Raw genomic sequence first — 16,744 nt, 5'->3', positions numbered from 1 at the left:
CAAAAATGACCTATGTGTGGCCGCTTTTGAATTGCGTCAATCGCATCCCCCCTCAGCCTATATAATCACAGGCTGAAATACTCCCTGAATCAACCCTTTTCATCAATCAGTTCTATGCATTAGTTCCAATCCATCATATGCAGTATTTTCAACACTTTAGCCCCCTTTCCTGTTTTTCAGCTCTTCAATAAACTGCTGTGCTTTAATTTCTGAATTAAACATTCTTATTTTCCCTTTTGTCACCACTTTCAACTTAGCAGGGAAGAGGAGATATGCTTCTGACCCTAATGCCTGTAATGGTGCAATCAACTGTCTAAGCCTCCACCTTCTCTCTACCGTTACATGGCAAAAATCAGGCCTAGCGAAAAATGAAGTACCTTCAAATGTTCTCTTACTGTCAGGTCTAGCCTTAGCGATAATTTTCTCCCTTAGCAAGAAGTTCCCCACATTTACTAGGATTGCTCTGGGATAGGAGCCCTGCCCATCCTATCTTACTCCCTGCTTCACTGTGAAGGGATATCTGTGTGCCCGTTGAATCTCTTTCTCCCATTGCCATTCTGACTCTGGGAAAGCCGCCTTCAGCATATTCACTACAAATCGCCTCGTGTCCTGCCCTTCAATCCCCTCTGCCACACCCAAGAGTCTAATGTTATTCCTTCGCTGACGATTCTCAAAATCTTCCAGTTTCCATTGGAAATCTTCTGAGAGATTTTCCTGGTCCGTCTTAAAGGTCTTGAAGTCCCCCATGTCATCTTCCAACTTGCCTGTCCGTTCTTCCGCTTCTGTTACCCTTTCAGCCAGTTCATCATATAATTTATTCATTTTTCTCATTGTGTTCTGGATTTTTTTGGCATCCTTCCTTGCTCTCCGGCTTTCAGCCCTGGCCTCCGTTTGTATTTGTTTAAGAGTATTAAACAGGAGCTCTACAGGAATCTGTTGCGTTGTACCCCCAGGTAGGATTTCTGGGTTATTACCATCCTCTTCCCGGTATGACTGTGAGGTTGCTGAGTAGTCCCATACTAATCTTCTTGCAAAAACTCCGATAGACGTCTGGATTGGGTAAAAAGGTTAATATCTACCAGAACTTAGTAGAAAAAGATTCCTATATAATAGTTTTTGGTTTAATCAACGTTGAAGGATACAGTGTTCCAAAATATTGTGGACCTAATCTTTGTTTCCTTGAAACTTGCTCTGCAAACTTTCATTAAAACAATGTCAACTAACGGTGACAACAACGAAACCGGTGGAGCTGCAGTAGATGCAAATCAACCGGGTTTTGACGTTACAGGGTTTAATGAAAATGACCTGGATGCGAAAAACATCCCGGAAAATGTAAGGAGGAGTGTAACTTTAAAACGTATAGAAAATGGTGTATCATCGAGAGGTGGTACAGTCATATTTGTTGTAGAGGCAGACAGAGGTATTCTAGTCATGGATAAATTTTCCAGCAGCAAATGCTGTAACACACGAGTTCCACTACTACAAAGCAGGGGAACTACCAGCGGAATACGTCCCTTTCGATGACATTGAAATTCCACTAACTTACCAAGAGCATCAGCTCTGGTTTAATGGCGCCCTAAAACATCAAAATCACATTACCAGGCTCGGTCGGCTAGGTATACCAGGAGCCACATGGCCGGTTCTAGCCAGCTATACACCACATCCAGACATTGAAGAAATGTCAGACAGAGAACTTTTAGTTCAACTAAAACAACTAATTAAAATACATAGATAATTGGTACAATATGTCATGCGGACTTTAACAGTTCAACCAGCAATAAAAATTCCACAGCACGCCCCTCACTAGGGGAACCCAAATAAAATAACACCACAGACCATACAATCAGTCATTGGTAAATTACCCGCAAAACGGGAAAAAATTCAGTTCTGGTAAGCTCAAAAAATTACTCAAATAGAGACAGTATTTCCTGATACTACCCCTCATGAAAAACACAGAATTCTGACTATCTGCCTACCAATGGGGATTGCACCACATGTGGAGGACCGTGGCACTTGGGGAACATTCTTTGCTTCAATCTACACAAAAACTCATGGTGTTCCGTCTATGGCGGTTATACCAGACGTACTAAAACAGATTCCAAATGAATACGGTCCAGAATCTGCTTTAAATCTAGGTATGAAATTACTGAAAGACTTTAAGCAAGTCTCGGCTATACTACTAGCCAACATAAAAGAAGCAGCATCTGTGGCAATCCGCCAGAAATTAAAAGAAACAGATATAGCAGAACAACCTTTTAAACTTGCCAGAATAATTGAAAAATTCTATGAAGAATTAGGTAGAGACAGTTTGGGTGGAAATCCACTAAAACCACAACTAACAGAAAATCCTGAAAAGACTTTCATTAAAAATAACTTAATAACTCCTAAAAAGAAGTGGGAGGGTAATAAGCAAACCACTTCCAGAGAAAAAACAGTTTCAGACCAGAGGATGGTCTCCCCAACGGAGAGATAGATCTCCAGACGGGGAGGGCAAGTCTCCATAACGGGAGCCCTCTGAAAAAAGATAGAACCTTAGGAATAGGGAAAATTTGAGAAAACCTGACAGATATCAAGATATTGATACACGTCCCTCTCGATCTTTTCAGACTTCGGAAAGAAGAGGACGGTCAGAACATAAAAAAGAGCGTGTCAAGTCCAAAGACAAAGAACCTGCTCATCAAAGTAAAAAATTAAAATTTCCCAAAAAGAAGGTAGCCTGTGTTAAAGTAAAACATGCCAAGGAGTCTGAGGACACAACTCAAGACGGAGAATGGGCCCAGACAATGCTAGACAGTGCAGCAGAAGTGACCATAGCTCGCAAGATCCTGATGAATCTTCTGGAGACAGTGGACACGAATGAATACATTCAAGTGGAAACTGCAGACACCGGAGTCGGTGTGCCTCATAAAGTATATGAAATAACATTACATATAGAAGGGGACAAAACTAGGAAAATCAGAGGTCTCTTCTGGGAGAACCTATCTAAAGGTTATGATATCCTTCTAGCAGAAAATGACTGGCCACCAGAGTTTGTCAATGAGTGCCCACATGGCGAAGAAATGATTATGCCTGCCTTCTCAAATCACATTCCAATTCATAAAAAATACACATATGCTAGAAAATGGGCAGTGGCACAAGCTCCTGCATTATATAAAAATCATGTAGGATGGGATGAGGATTCTCCTCACCATAAAATTCAGTAAAAAAATCAACCTACTGCACAGAGACAGTAACCTGTTAAGCACGAAGCTAAAAAACATGTCAGGGAGATCTTAGATCAACTTGAGTACCAAGGGGTGATTGAAACATGCACCTCACAAATGAACAATCCTTTGTTTCCTGTATCCAAACCAGACAATTCATATTGTCTAGTATTGGACTACAGACACTTAAACTCCTGTTGCAAAACATTTGCAGTACAAAATTGACACAGTGCAGCACTGATGAATAACATCGTGCCCAAAAAATATAAAACTACATTATATATTTCGAATGGTTTCTTCTGTCAGAACATTGCACCAGAAAGCAGGTATTTGACCGCTTTCTCCAGTATGGGGGCTCAAAAGCAATTTTGTCGTCTCCCACAGGGATTCAAGAATAGCCCACGATTATTTTCAGCCAGAGTAACAGAGTTACTACAAATATATGATGATGAGGAATTATCCTATGTCGACGATATCTATCTAACAGACGATGACCTGGAGACACACTTGAAAAGAGTGAACACCCTAATACTTGGGTTCGTATCTGAAGGGTACAAATTTAACTTTAAAAAGTCACGAATTGCCCACCTCACTGTCCTATTTTTAGGATATGACTTATCAAGTGAAGGCAAAAGCCTAGCAGACAACTTCTTAGAGAAGTGTGCAGTACTCCAAGCCCCAAAAACGCTGAAAAACTTCTAGGTTTCCTGAATTTTGGAAGAACTTACATTCTAAATTATGCAGAGAGGGTTAAACCGCTCTACGAACTAATAAAACCTGATTTCAAATCAATTAATTTGGCTCAGAAACACACAGAAATTTTAAGATCCTTACAAAAAGATATGTTAACTAAAACAAAACTGCAAACATGAGCAAACGAACGCAACCTTGTAATTAGAGTCATCCGAGGAAGATGCGGATTTACATACCTGACCTCTAATGAGGGAGAAACGGTACCAATAGCTTACAAATCACACTTGTACACACAAGCTGAAATGAAATTCAGTTGCACTGAAAAAATTATAACTGCGGTACAAACTGCTGTAGCAAAAGAAAGAGCCCTGGCACAAGGTAAACGCATAATAATGGTTACACTGATACCTGCACTAGAAGCAGTAACAAGAGCAAGCATTCCGAATGCTAAAGCATTACATCCGAGATGGATACAATGGGTTAATTCTCTTGCTGCATCAGACGTAGATTACGAATTTGATCCTAACTTGAAAACACAAGAATTCCTCCAATACGAATACTAATGTCCTCTGCCAACTGAAATTCTACCTCTGGAACAGTACACCTGTGTAATCTACACAGATAGATTTGCACAACACTACGTTGTGGATAAATAAGCATATAGTGCTGCGTGCGCGATTATAAATGGTCGCTGGCACATAGGTAAATTTAGACCGTTAATCACTAAAACTGAATCGCTCAGAAACTGTACAGCTCAGCGAGCTGAACTACATGCTTTTAAGATGGCGCTTGAAAATGCAGATCGCGAATTTCCCACACTAATAGTGTGCGATTCACATTACTGCATCGAATCTTACAATAATTACATGCAGACCTGGATTGAAAATGGTTACAAAGATGAAAGAGGTTGCACAATAAAGCATAAAAAGCTTTGGGAACAAGCAGTTCTTTTACAGAAAGAACTACGAAAGACTCACGTGATACATACGCAGAGTCTTCAACGTGATGGCGTTCACCTTGCAGGGAATTCATTGGCTAATAAAGCCACAGCGGCAACTGGTCAACCGGCTTCCGTAGCTACAAAAAAGATTTCTAAAAAACACATAGATGGTGAAACGCTACTAGCAGTAAAAGCCTCTATGGAAGGTAATTATGCAGCGTTACCTCTAAATTATCCACTCGGAAATACATACATAATTAATGCAAACTCCGTTCCTTTTGCTCAAATCCCTGGAGTGGGGGATAGAGTAATTCCAAACACGAACCGGAGAGTCTTCTTGATACAAGAAGCACACATGGGAATGGGTCTAAGGCACCAAGAGATCCTGAAATCTCTAATAGAATTGCAATCGAGAAACTGGTGGCCGGGAATGAGCGTGCAAGTTTATAACGTTGCAATGGATTGTCAGGACTGCAATAGAGATCTCAGTTATGAACCGGACCAGATATCTGACTCTAGCACAGTAAGACCAGCCCAGACACCTCTATTAGACAGCATTAGACTATCTACATGCAAGCGTCCAACCAGACAAATGTGATCCCATAAATATTAAGACGAGATTCATTTGGATGTGGCCCCAGCGCTCGGCTAACGCCAGAACTGTTATAAAAGATTTGCGAGTCTTTATCGGCACATATGCAATTGGCATGCTACATTCTGACCAGGGTCCTGTCGAGCTTACAAGGAGGCCATGACCAGCTTGGGCATTGCATTGCGGTACTCTAGTCGATTCCATCCTGAGGGAAATGCGGTAGTGGAGAGAAAAAACCGTGACATAAAGCAATCTATAACAGCGAGGGTATTAGGTTCGGGTGATGGGTGGGTCAAACATCTAATAAGTGTCCAAGGTAGTGTTAATAATCTGCCAAGAAATTCTCTGGGTGGAATCACTCCGTATGAAGTTTTATTTGGTACAAGAATGATAATCGAAGTGGAGGAACAAAAAGCGTTTGATATCAAAGATTGTTTGGCTGTTTTACAGGACTTGAACGAAATGAGAAGAAGTCTAAGTAACACAAAGCTAAAGCCAACGGCCACTGAAGAAAAACCACCTGTCCCAGCAAGACCTGTCTGGATTCCGAAGATTGGGGATCTAGTCAGAGAAAAGATCGCGGTAAAGAAGGAATTTGGGCCTTCTTACAGAAAAGCAGTACCTGTCTTAGCTATCAGCGGAACAAGATCAGTCGTACTATCGCCCCTTGCTGGTAAAAGAGAAAACAGAGTTGTATCAATCGACCTGGTAAAACCACAACCATGTGGCCAATAATAAGTAGTAGGCCCAGTGGACTCCCAAGAAGTAGCAGAAGACCAAACCTTGTTACAATCCAAGAGGTTCAAACTGAGAGACTAATCGCATTTGATAAACCTGCAGTAAATAGAAAAGGACTATGCAACAAAGCCATGGAACTTGTGCCTCTTGAAACCCAAATTGCAACAGTTCCTTAAGAAACGCCTGTCTACAATGATGTAGCCTCGGACTATACAAATATGAAAAAGGAAGAAGCAACTACAAAAATTAATAACAATCCTGATGCCATCCAAACAATTGACAGAACTGCATCTGGGTACTTCATCAATTTCGATGACTTTTCTGATGATCCAAGTGTACATGATGACAAGCCAGCAAACAAAACTTTCAAAGACAAAATTACTGAACTCTTTCATCAACTTGGGGAAACATATCTGATTTCACCGTGGATTGAATTGTGGATTGTGTTAGGTGTACTTTTCCTCCTGCTCTGGCTCATTTTAGTTCTAAGCTTAGGAAGAATGATTGATGGAAATACAGTACAATGGACACAGCAACAGAACATCAACTTAGTTCTAAAACCTCACAGATCATCTCACATTAAAAAAAGAGAACTATCATCAGGGAACATCACAGCCATTCCCATACCTGGTGGTGTAGCGTGGGACACTACTGACTACGACATCTATGGCCCAGTTGAACTCTTGAAATATCCACGTAAATTCTAGATTTCTTTAAGTGACTTTGTATCACCTAGTACTTTCTCTGATGATTGGGACTTTGAAAATATTTACAATATGATGTCAGATTTAGAAATGTCGGCTAAATATACAGAACATGATTATTTACAAGGTTCATCAATTTATGAAGAAATGTATTGCTATAATCATTATGGGCATCACTATTTGCATAAATTGGCAAATCCTAGAAATGTTTTTATGTATAATCAATGGGAACATTGTCCAACTCCGCCAAAAGGCAGATCAAAAACATTTTATGAGAAATTCCCATACTTTTCAGGGTTTAATATCACTGATCCAGAAATGTTTTATTTTAAAATTATGAATAAGACAGGAATAAAAAACATGTTGACAAATACTAAACTGATTTATTCTGAAAAATTTTATGAAAAAATGTCTACGTTTGGTTTTGAATTTTTTAAAAACAACATTGAGACAAAAACTGTCTGGGGCACAAAAGACTGGCACTGGTACAACGTTTAGAATCATTATTCAGAGCCTGCATGATCCCAGAACAAATAATGTTCCTGAATGACACCATTCAACAAACGACCTCTCTTGGCCTAGCCAGGATAAAAGACTTAAACAAACTGTCTTTACCAAAGCCCATACCTGATAGTAATAGCACTATAGACGTGGAGATAGACGTATCCCATATTTTAAAACATAGCTAATATTTTATACCAAAACAGAACACATACTGATTGGAAAAAGTGGTTGATCTGGCCAACAGACACGAATAACTGTCAAGATAGATTCCTGAACAAAGTACAGGGGTTCAAACAGAACAGGCCAGACCCAAGATAGTCCCAGAGACAACATCCAGGGATAATTACAACATATAGTGTAGGAAAACTTAGAGGATGAGGAGAGGATTGATACATTGATGTACCTGTTGTCTCAGGCTTTAACCACATGCCTATATCTCCTTTAAGTATGTCCACAGACATTACAATGAACCTACACAACTTTGCGGTATGGGGAGAACTCATCATCTCAACTACACTAGACGCAGCTTCTCAGGGAGTGACTTGTTTTACACAATTTGGGAATCTCCTGCCATGAAGACCACGTCACACGTATTCCTTTGTGGCCTTTGGTTTCTTGATGGCCAAAAGAGACCTTGATTGGCACTGGTGTCATGTTGAGGCTCCTACTGTGAATGAATAGATCGATGGCATGGATTTTTGTGCCAAGGCTGAGTAACTAGTTTATAAGGTCCAATGCACCTCAAGAAGGCACTCCAACATGGAACCAATGGTGGGATTAATTACAGCTCTGATCTCATTCAGTGCTGCTTGCTATGCTTACTCTTCCTTGTGTTTGCTGCTCATCTTGATAGCATGATACCTTTTCTTTCACGTCCTCCCCTTAATGGATCCTACTTTGTAAGATTACCCAAAATGTTATTTCTCTCCGGCTGCATGCTGCTATCTCTGATATCTTTTCTGGGTAAGGAAAAATTTGAATAAACAGATTTTTTTTTTTAAATAGAAAAAGCCTCCAAAACTCCTTGTAGGCACTATGGCATTAGGAACCAAGAACTAACTTTATGACGTGGAAATTGATCTGAAATAAGCATTAGATCCCCTATACATTCTGAAATTACTTATATATTAAAATGTCATCAGTTCAATTCAGAAACTTGTCTGACTTACGTTCGGCTGAAGGCTGGGTCCATCATTCTTCGTTGCTTGTGCCAGGAATCATAATTTATTTCAGTCACCAAACCTTTTCCTAGACATCTAAGAGATACATAGGTCAAAGTGAGACAATTGAAACAAATGTGTCAAATACCATGGAAAATCAAACAGCAGCAAAGCATACAAACTACAACTATGAACTGGACAATTTCTGAGACTATTTCTATTCCTTTTACTGCTTCAAGAAGCATCCCTATAAGTTTAGCAAGGATAGGCACCTGAGAAATTGATGTATGAAGTTTGTTGTCTTTATGATGAAGGCAAGATATGTTCAGCAATAGGTGCACCATTACTTTGGGAAGAATTATCCAAGACACAAAAGACGCATGTACTCGTTTTTGCACCACTCTCTGTTCTAGGGTTCCTGCTTGCATAATTATTGTGGCGGTGAAAGATCTCCTGGGCATCGTATTGGTTTTCAGTTGTTAAACAGCTTCTCAGTTGTCTCTTGAAAAACCAGTAACTGATTTAATTGTATAGCTCTCTAATTTGATTAATGGCTATTTAGTGTTGTGGCCTGTTTTCTATGTTTTTTCAAGTACAATGCTTCTTATTAATACTGGTACACAAAGATGTTCCATGATTTTCTACTAATTCTTGAGATCTCTCAGTTGCTTGTGCTGCAGATGTTTGAAGGTGCTAGAGGACCAAGTAAATCTCTCTGGTAATATTAGGAACTTAAAAAAATATCTTATGTCACATTTTTATATGGTATTCACATCCTCTGTTTGCCAATTAATATGTATCTATTTATTTACTTCTTTTCAGAGATTGATATAACACTGTATGTCTCCTTGGAGACAATTGTGGGTGGGACACCTTAAGAAAAATTCAGAGTGCTGCAAGGAAGAGTCTGGAAGATGTGGTAATTGGAAACGTAGCATTCAAAGAGCACCATGACAGACAAGGTCAATCACTTTCCCTCATAAAAAAATCAATTTATAAGTGGTAAGGTACAGCTCAGTTTATAGGTCTTCTTCAGAGCAGTTTGGCTCCGCAGTCATGCCTAGGTCTGGCGCATTCCACCTCCAAATGTCATGGATTCCCAATTGTCTCCTATCAGGTTTCCGACAACTGAAAGTTTGTTAGGTGAAAATGTTTGCCTTTGTTAATCCTAGTTTTTTTCAGGGCCTAATGTGGTGTCAGGTTTTCTAAATATCCTGTTGATTTTCCCCTGTAGGTCTTGTGAATGGAATAGATGGCTGTGAACCTGATCCTCGTATACCCTGGGAGCCCAGCTGATTCAGGAATGTATTGGCTGCATGACTTTCAATTAACTTCCTTGGGAGACTGGGGTAGGCAATGCAACAATAGTATAGAAGCGTGTCATAACCAGGACTCAAATTAACTCTACCATGTGATTGCTTCTGAGAAATAGCGTGGTTTCCTGAAGCCTAGAGAGCTGTAGTTTGATGTTCATGACCACTGCACTAAGTCAGGGAACAAAGAACATCTTCATATCAAATACAACTCCTAGGGGCCCGATGTAGGTAAAACTTTTTTACCACTTCTTAAATACCGATTCATACCGAATCGGTATTTAAGAAGTGGTAAAAAAGAGGAGAGCAGATGTAGGTAATTATATTGTAATAATTACCGAATCGGAAGGAATCGGTATTTACTGATTCGGTAAATACCGAATCGGTAATGCCCATTGATTCCTATGGGCATTGAAGCCCATAGGAATCAATGGCCATTACCGAATCGGTATTTACCAAATCGGTAAATACCGAATTTTGCAAGGGTGCAGGGGGTGTCACTTTGACACCTTCTGGCACCCCAATTACAGGCATGTGTGCCATGTGGCACACATACATGCCCTAATGGCATGTCTGTGTGTCACATGGCACAGGTGTGCATGCACAGATGTGCATGCACACCTGGATTCGGTATTTTACCACCCAATTGGATTGGGTGGTAAAATACCGACTCCTATAGGCCTGTGGCACTGTTTTCAGTGCCACCTACATGTGGAATTTACTGATTCGGTAAAATTACCGATTCGGTATTTTAGCAAATCAGTAAATTTACCGAATCTGTAAAATTACTGATTCTTACAAAAAAGGTCCCCTACATCTCAAAAGCCTAATACCGGTCGGAAACGGCCGAAATCTGCCGTTTCCGACCGGTATTAAGGCTCCTACATCGGGCTCCTAGTTTCCGCACCTTCCTTGTGCTGCATGGTGGCTGGTAAACAATGGAGAATGATTCAATATTGAGTTTGATTCATTCCTCTCAATTTAGGAGCTCAATTTTTTAGCTCAATTCAAACATAGGAAGTACATTTTTATCCAGCAGAAAATATAATCCAGACATGTATTGATGCTGCTATGTTCTTTGGCTTGTTTTCAAGCTGGAACTTATTATCGGTGTTATCAGTGTAGAAGTGAAAGTGTACCTGCATTAGCTCACTGAGTTGTGCTATTGGGAGGACACAGCATTAAACTTCAGGAATGATTTTGAACACCCCTCTGGGATGCCACGTGTCATGGAATGCGATACAGATTCCATGGACCTGACAGAGAATCTTTGGCTGGAATGTGACAGGTAGGACTTGTTCCACTTCAGGGTGGGCATCTACCCATTGAGTACATTCATCAGAACATCATGGTCTACAATCCTGAAGGCAGTTGGAAGGTCACGGAGAAAGCAAAGTACGTTTTTATTTGCATCAGGACCAGGATATTTTTCATGCTAGCCAAGGCAATTTAGGTTTTCCTAGTCAGTTTGGAACTGAACTGATGGCTGTGCGGATGGGGGTTACTTGTGACCTCTTTTTCCATCATCTTACCCTCTTATGATAAGATGGGAATTGTTCAAAAGTTGTCTAAGGTCTTTGGATTTTCTAAAGGCATGATGACGGCATGGTCCAGAGCACTGGGTAAGGTTGCAAGGAAAAATTAAGCATTTGTCATAAATCTGATCTTTGTCTCAAATGAAGGGAGAAATTGCTTCATTAATAAAGCTGAACACGGTTTTGCAATTTGATTAGATGTTTTTCTAATCAGGTCAGATTTGATATTTGCTCCTATGTCATTGGGTTGTAACATTTAAAGGTGGGTTGGCGTGGAAGCATTGCAATGAGAGTAAGGTGAAAATTCTGGATTGTTACTGATGTCTTCCCAGACTTTTGTATTTTTCCCCAATTGGAAAACACAGGTATGTTTTTTCCGTGTTCGTGTGTGTTACTGTTAGTCTTATTGTTTTAAAGCAGGTGTCTCCAACCAGTCGATCACGAGCTACCAGTAGACACTCATAGACACCTTAAGAGTAGCTCCCAGCCTTGAGATCACTTTTAAATAAGCTCAGGGTCACACTTTCCTTTTAAAGTTAAGGGTTAAATGTTTATTCTACATTATTATCAATAAGCTGCAAATAGCAGGGCCTTTTAATAAGCAATGCTCAGTCAGATTTATGACACAGGGCACAGAGGTGAACAACTGACATAATGAGGTATTCAACTCTTAAATGAAAGTCGTTGTCAATTCGATATTGAAGCAACGGAGCAATATGATGTGTCCAAATGCTACTAAATGAGAGAAAATGAAAATGAAAAGTTACCCTAATGATTAAGTAAAGTTTTCATTTAATTTTTCTCCCATTTCAAAGTATCACATTTACAGACAGCAGGCCTCTTACTCCCAGTGGCCAGTAGTTGTTGTGCCATATTTATAACTGAATGATACAATATTTTCTTTTAACTGAGAGAAATTTAATGTGAAGAACAATATTTTTATGAAACATCAAGTCATAGGGCCTCATTACGAATCTGACGGTCCATCGACTGCCAACCTCGGGGCGCACTGGGTAGATTTCCGGCCACCCTATTATGACCAGTTTGGTATGACCACCCCGGGACCGCTGCAACCGCCAGGGATCAGAGATCCTGGGCACTGGTGTGGCAGTTTTGAGGCCGAAATATGCTTGGCGAGGCCGCGGTTGTCCTGACAAGCATATTACATGTTTCCTTTCTGCCACGGTTTTCATGGTGGTGAGCTGGCATGAAAACCATGACATTTACGAAACAAAGGGGGCCAGTTGGTGAGTGATGTTAAAAGTCCATGCCATTCATTAGGGCATGAGAGAAAACGGCTCCTATCTCGTCTCTAAGAGACCAGCGGGGAAGCAGTGAGGATGGAGCATAGGAGCATCACGCACCTTGAGGCAAGTGTGACTAGGGAAGGGATAAGTCTGGTTTCTGGGGGTAAGTTATTTCAAATTCTGGGCGCCATCCCAGAGAAGGTTCGGTTATAAGTTTTTTTCTTATTGAATTTTTGTGGTTTCAGTAGTAGTTTTTGTGCATTTCTTGAGGGTCTGTTCCCACCCGAGATCGGCAGTTTCTGTGCCAAGTAGCAGGGTGCCTTGTAATGCATGGCTCTGTGCGTCATGCATGCTATTTTCAGATGAATTCTTGCCTCCAGGGGTTACTGGGACGGGCTTGGACAGGGTGTTATTGACTTTGAATTGTTGTGTCCGGTTTTGGAGAAATGAGGTTAACCAACTTAGCACTGCCCCAGATATACCCATTCTGTGTTTCAGGAGGTCTAACAGGTTCTCATGTTTGACCGTATCAAAGGCTGAGAAGAGGTCTAGCAGGATGAGTAAACAGGATCCATTTTGATCAAGGATTTGCAGCGCATCGTCAATTATGTGTGTCATGGCTGATTCAGTGCTATGGCCTGCACGGAAACCTGATGGGTGTTTGTTAAGGAGGTCAAAGTGATCAATATTTTTCCAGAAGCTTGGCCAAGGTAGGGATATTGAAGATAGGGCGATAGTTGTTTAGGTCAGTAGGGTCTGCTGTGGGTTTCTTTAAAATGGGTGATACCTGACCTACTTTGAAGGTATCTGGGATGCAACCTTGTTGAAGTGAACTGTTTATGATCTTGGACCAGAGAGGTAGAAGCAGTGGAGTTAGGTCTTTGACTGCATTTGCCCGAAGCGGGTCAGAAAAGTTATTGGCGGGGTTTAGGGTACTGAGTATTTTGCCTATGGAATCTTCGGAGTAGGTGGTAAATGATGACCAAGCTGCATAATTTTTTAGGGTGAGCTCTGATGTGAGTTGGCATGGCGTGGTTGGGATTGCTGGAGGGGTTCGTGTATGCGGTCTTGCGTATAAGGTTAGATCATTTAAGAGGTCGTTCTTGATGGTATCGGTCTTCAGGGTGAAGAAGTTGGCGAATTCTTCTCAGTTTGGCTGCAGGCATTCTATGTCTTGTGGAAGTTGAGGTGCCTCCTTAGATTGGGTTTTGATCGGTTCAAAAAGTTTTTGGGGACGATTTCTTGTCTGGTCAAGTTGTAGGCTGAAAAAGTCATCTTTGGTGCGCTTGATCTTTTGGTAATATGCGTTTCTTTTTGTCCTGAGAATCTTGAGGTGATTGGCGGATGGTATTGAACTCCAGGCACGTTCCAAAGTTCTGAGCGAACGCCTGTCCTAGTTGAGTATTCGGTTGTACCAAGGTTTAGAATCTTTTATAGAGATTCTTTTTAGTTGAAGATGTGCGACCTCATTTATTATCGATGTCATGGCCGAGAGGTAATGATTGACGAGATTGCGTACTTTGGAAGACCCTGCGGGGGGCAACAGTAGTTTGTAACAGGAGGATGGCAAGGTGTTGGGGTTGAGTTTTTTCAGGTCTCTTTTCCACACTTTTGGTCTTGTGATTGAGCTGAGTTCAGTTTCACAGTTTCCTTAATAGCGAAGGTGATGATGTGATGGTCTGACCAATCGCAGGGTTGGATTGACTCTAGCTGAATGGAGTCAGTTTTAGAGATTATTAAGTTCAGGATCGAACCTTTGTAGTGTGTGGGTATGTTGCAGAATTGGGTTAGGTCTAGGTCAACTAGGAAGTTCTTGAGACTTTTCACTACTGTATTGTTGTGATCATCCCAATGGAGATTGAAGTCTCCAAGGAATGTTTGGGTATTTCATCGCCCGTGTTTGAAGATAACATATCCATGAAGTGTTTGGTGAAGGCAAGGTTTTTGCTGGTGGGTGATAGATGATGTGCAGAGAGCAGACAGGTTTGCCCTTGCTAGTGATGTCAAGGCATATGTATTCGCATGACGGGAATGCTGGGGAAATGGCTCTGTTTACTGAGATCTTACTACGATATGTGCAGGCGATACCTCCCCCCGACTTTTAGGCTCTGTCTAGTCTGATGATGTTGTAATTGGGTGGTACTAAAATGTCAATGATTGGTGTGGAGGATTCCTTTAGCCAGGTTTCAGTTAGCATTATCCGGTCTGGTTCATGTGTGAGGATGAGGTCAGCTATGTCTGCTGCATGTCTAGCGGCCGATCTGCAGTTTAGGAGTATACATTTGAGTTTGGGTGTGATGATAGATGAGGAGGGTTCCTGAGTGATATGGATTCTTCTAAGGTTGTTGTCTGTGACGCCTCTAGTGTTTGGTTTAGTGGTCCTATGAGGGTTGGGGGGGATAGTAGGAATCACTGATGAGGCGGGAGTGAGTGGCTTAATGGGAACTGGATCTTACGAACTCACCAGAGAGACTAAATTGCTCTCTGAGAGCGGATTGGTGCTTTTAATTGGTCGGGATGAGTTATTGTAGGAGGGGACTGAGGACAAGCTGGGACAATAGAGATTTGCGTTAGTTGTTAGTTGGTTTTCTGGGCCGGCTAGATTTGAGGTGTCTTGTTGCTCTAATTCCCCATGATTGTCTCGAGAAACGATCATTGAGTGCTTGGAGTTCTTATTCGATTTTATTTAACCCCTTCCATGCTCATGACGAGCTCAGCTCGTCATGAGGCAAAGTGGAGCTGCATTCATGACGAGCTCAGCTCGTCATGACCACACCCATTAACATTATGGCCCAGCACAGGAGGGAGATATCAGCAGCAGCGATGATGTTAATGAGAGTCTGGGGTTTTGTGCAGGCGCAAGTGAGGTATGTGGCTGTGTTATGGTTGTAGATGTGGATGCATGCTGTGAGGTCTGGCCTGGTGTGAAGTTTGATGCATGTGTGAGTGGGGTTGGAAGGGTTGCTGTGGGTGTGAGTGTGTGTGTTGGTTCGACTGTGGGGGTGGCTACGAGTGGGGAATGGGTCTGTGTTATGGGTGTAGATGCATGCGGTCTGGACTTTGTCTCTCATGAAGGTCCGTTTGGTGTCTCTTATGCGTTGGTGGTTTTCTTTCAGGGTGTTCTTGTGCTTCCGCGGTCTTCTGATTTTGCCAGTTTTTTTTAAGGCTTCTGCAGGTACGTCTGGCTTTTTGGAGTTCAGTGGTGCACCAGGCGGCCTTTGGAGGGCGTTATTTGGTGGGGCGGAGCGGTGCAAGCTTGTCCGTGCAGCAGGAAATACAGTGGTGAAATTTCCTGGGTGCGGTGTTGGTCATGGTGGTGAGGGGGTTTTGTTGGAGGGTGGCGTTGAGGACTTCAGTGATCTTGCTCCAGTTCCGTTGTGTAAGGGCGTGGGGCAGGCTTGTATGTGGTGGTGGTGTTGAAGGTGAAATGGACACAGTGGTGGTCTGTCCAGGGGGGCAAGGCAGTGTGGCTGAAGCAGATGTTTGCTTCTTCTGCGAAGATGGGGTTGAAGGTGTGACCTGCTCTGTGGGTGGGTGGGTTGATGAGTTGCTTCAGTCCTAGGTTGGTAAGGTTGTCGATGAGAGTGCTGGAGTCGGGGTCGTTGCTGTTGTTGAGGGGAAAGTTCAGGTCCTCGAGTAGAATGTAGTCCATGTAGGTGATGGCGTGGGGGGCGGAGAGCTCGGCTATGGCTGTTGCATGCTGGGTACGAGGTGCCGGTGGTCTGTAAATGAGGGTGCTGTGTAGTATGGTCCTACGGCTGGGCTAGATCTGGAAATAGAGGTGTTCTGCGTTGGACTGGTGGTCACTCAATCTGGAGGTGGAGAGTCAGAGGGCGGTCTTGTGTGCGATGGGGAGCCCCCCTCCTCAACGGTGCGGGCGGTCCTTTTTCTGGATCTTGTAGTCGTCGGGATGGTGTTGGCAATGTTGGGGCCAGCGGTGGCATTGGTCCAGGTCTCCGTGAAGAAGGCAACGTCGGGCAAGAGGGTGTCTATCAAGTCCCAGATTTCTATGGCATGTCGGTGCAGGTAGAGCACATTGAGGAGAATGCAAGTCAGGCTCTCGGTGGTACGTGCATCGAACGTGCTGTCTCCGATCGTGTTAGCTTTGTAGACTG

At 42.2% G+C, this 16,744-nt stretch overlaps 1 protein-coding gene across 2 annotated transcripts in view; it reads right to left on the bottom strand.

Moving 5' to 3' along the window:
* The window catches only part of LOC147690170 (cholesterol 24-hydroxylase-like), a 440,216-nt gene that overhangs the window by 252,311 nt on the left and 171,161 nt on the right, over positions 1 to 16,744 (bottom strand). For both annotated transcript variants that reach the window (XR_015299935.1, XM_086937762.1), the window contains exon 5: positions 8,544 to 8,630. Coding sequence is in view for 1 of the 2 variants with exons in the window: in XM_086937762.1 (XP_086793888.1) it covers positions 8,544 to 8,630 (87 nt within the window). In the remaining variant the exon portion in view is untranslated. The remainder of the gene's footprint in view (positions 1 to 8,543; positions 8,631 to 16,744) is intronic.

Source organism: Lissotriton vulgaris, chromosome 9 (assembly GCF_964263255.1).
Source record: "Lissotriton vulgaris chromosome 9, aLisVul1.2, whole genome shotgun sequence".
NCBI classification, from domain to species: domain Eukaryota; kingdom Metazoa; phylum Chordata; class Amphibia; order Caudata; family Salamandridae; genus Lissotriton; species Lissotriton vulgaris.
Note: the sequence above shows the minus strand (reverse complement) of the source record. Positions and strands in the feature narration are given on the sequence as shown.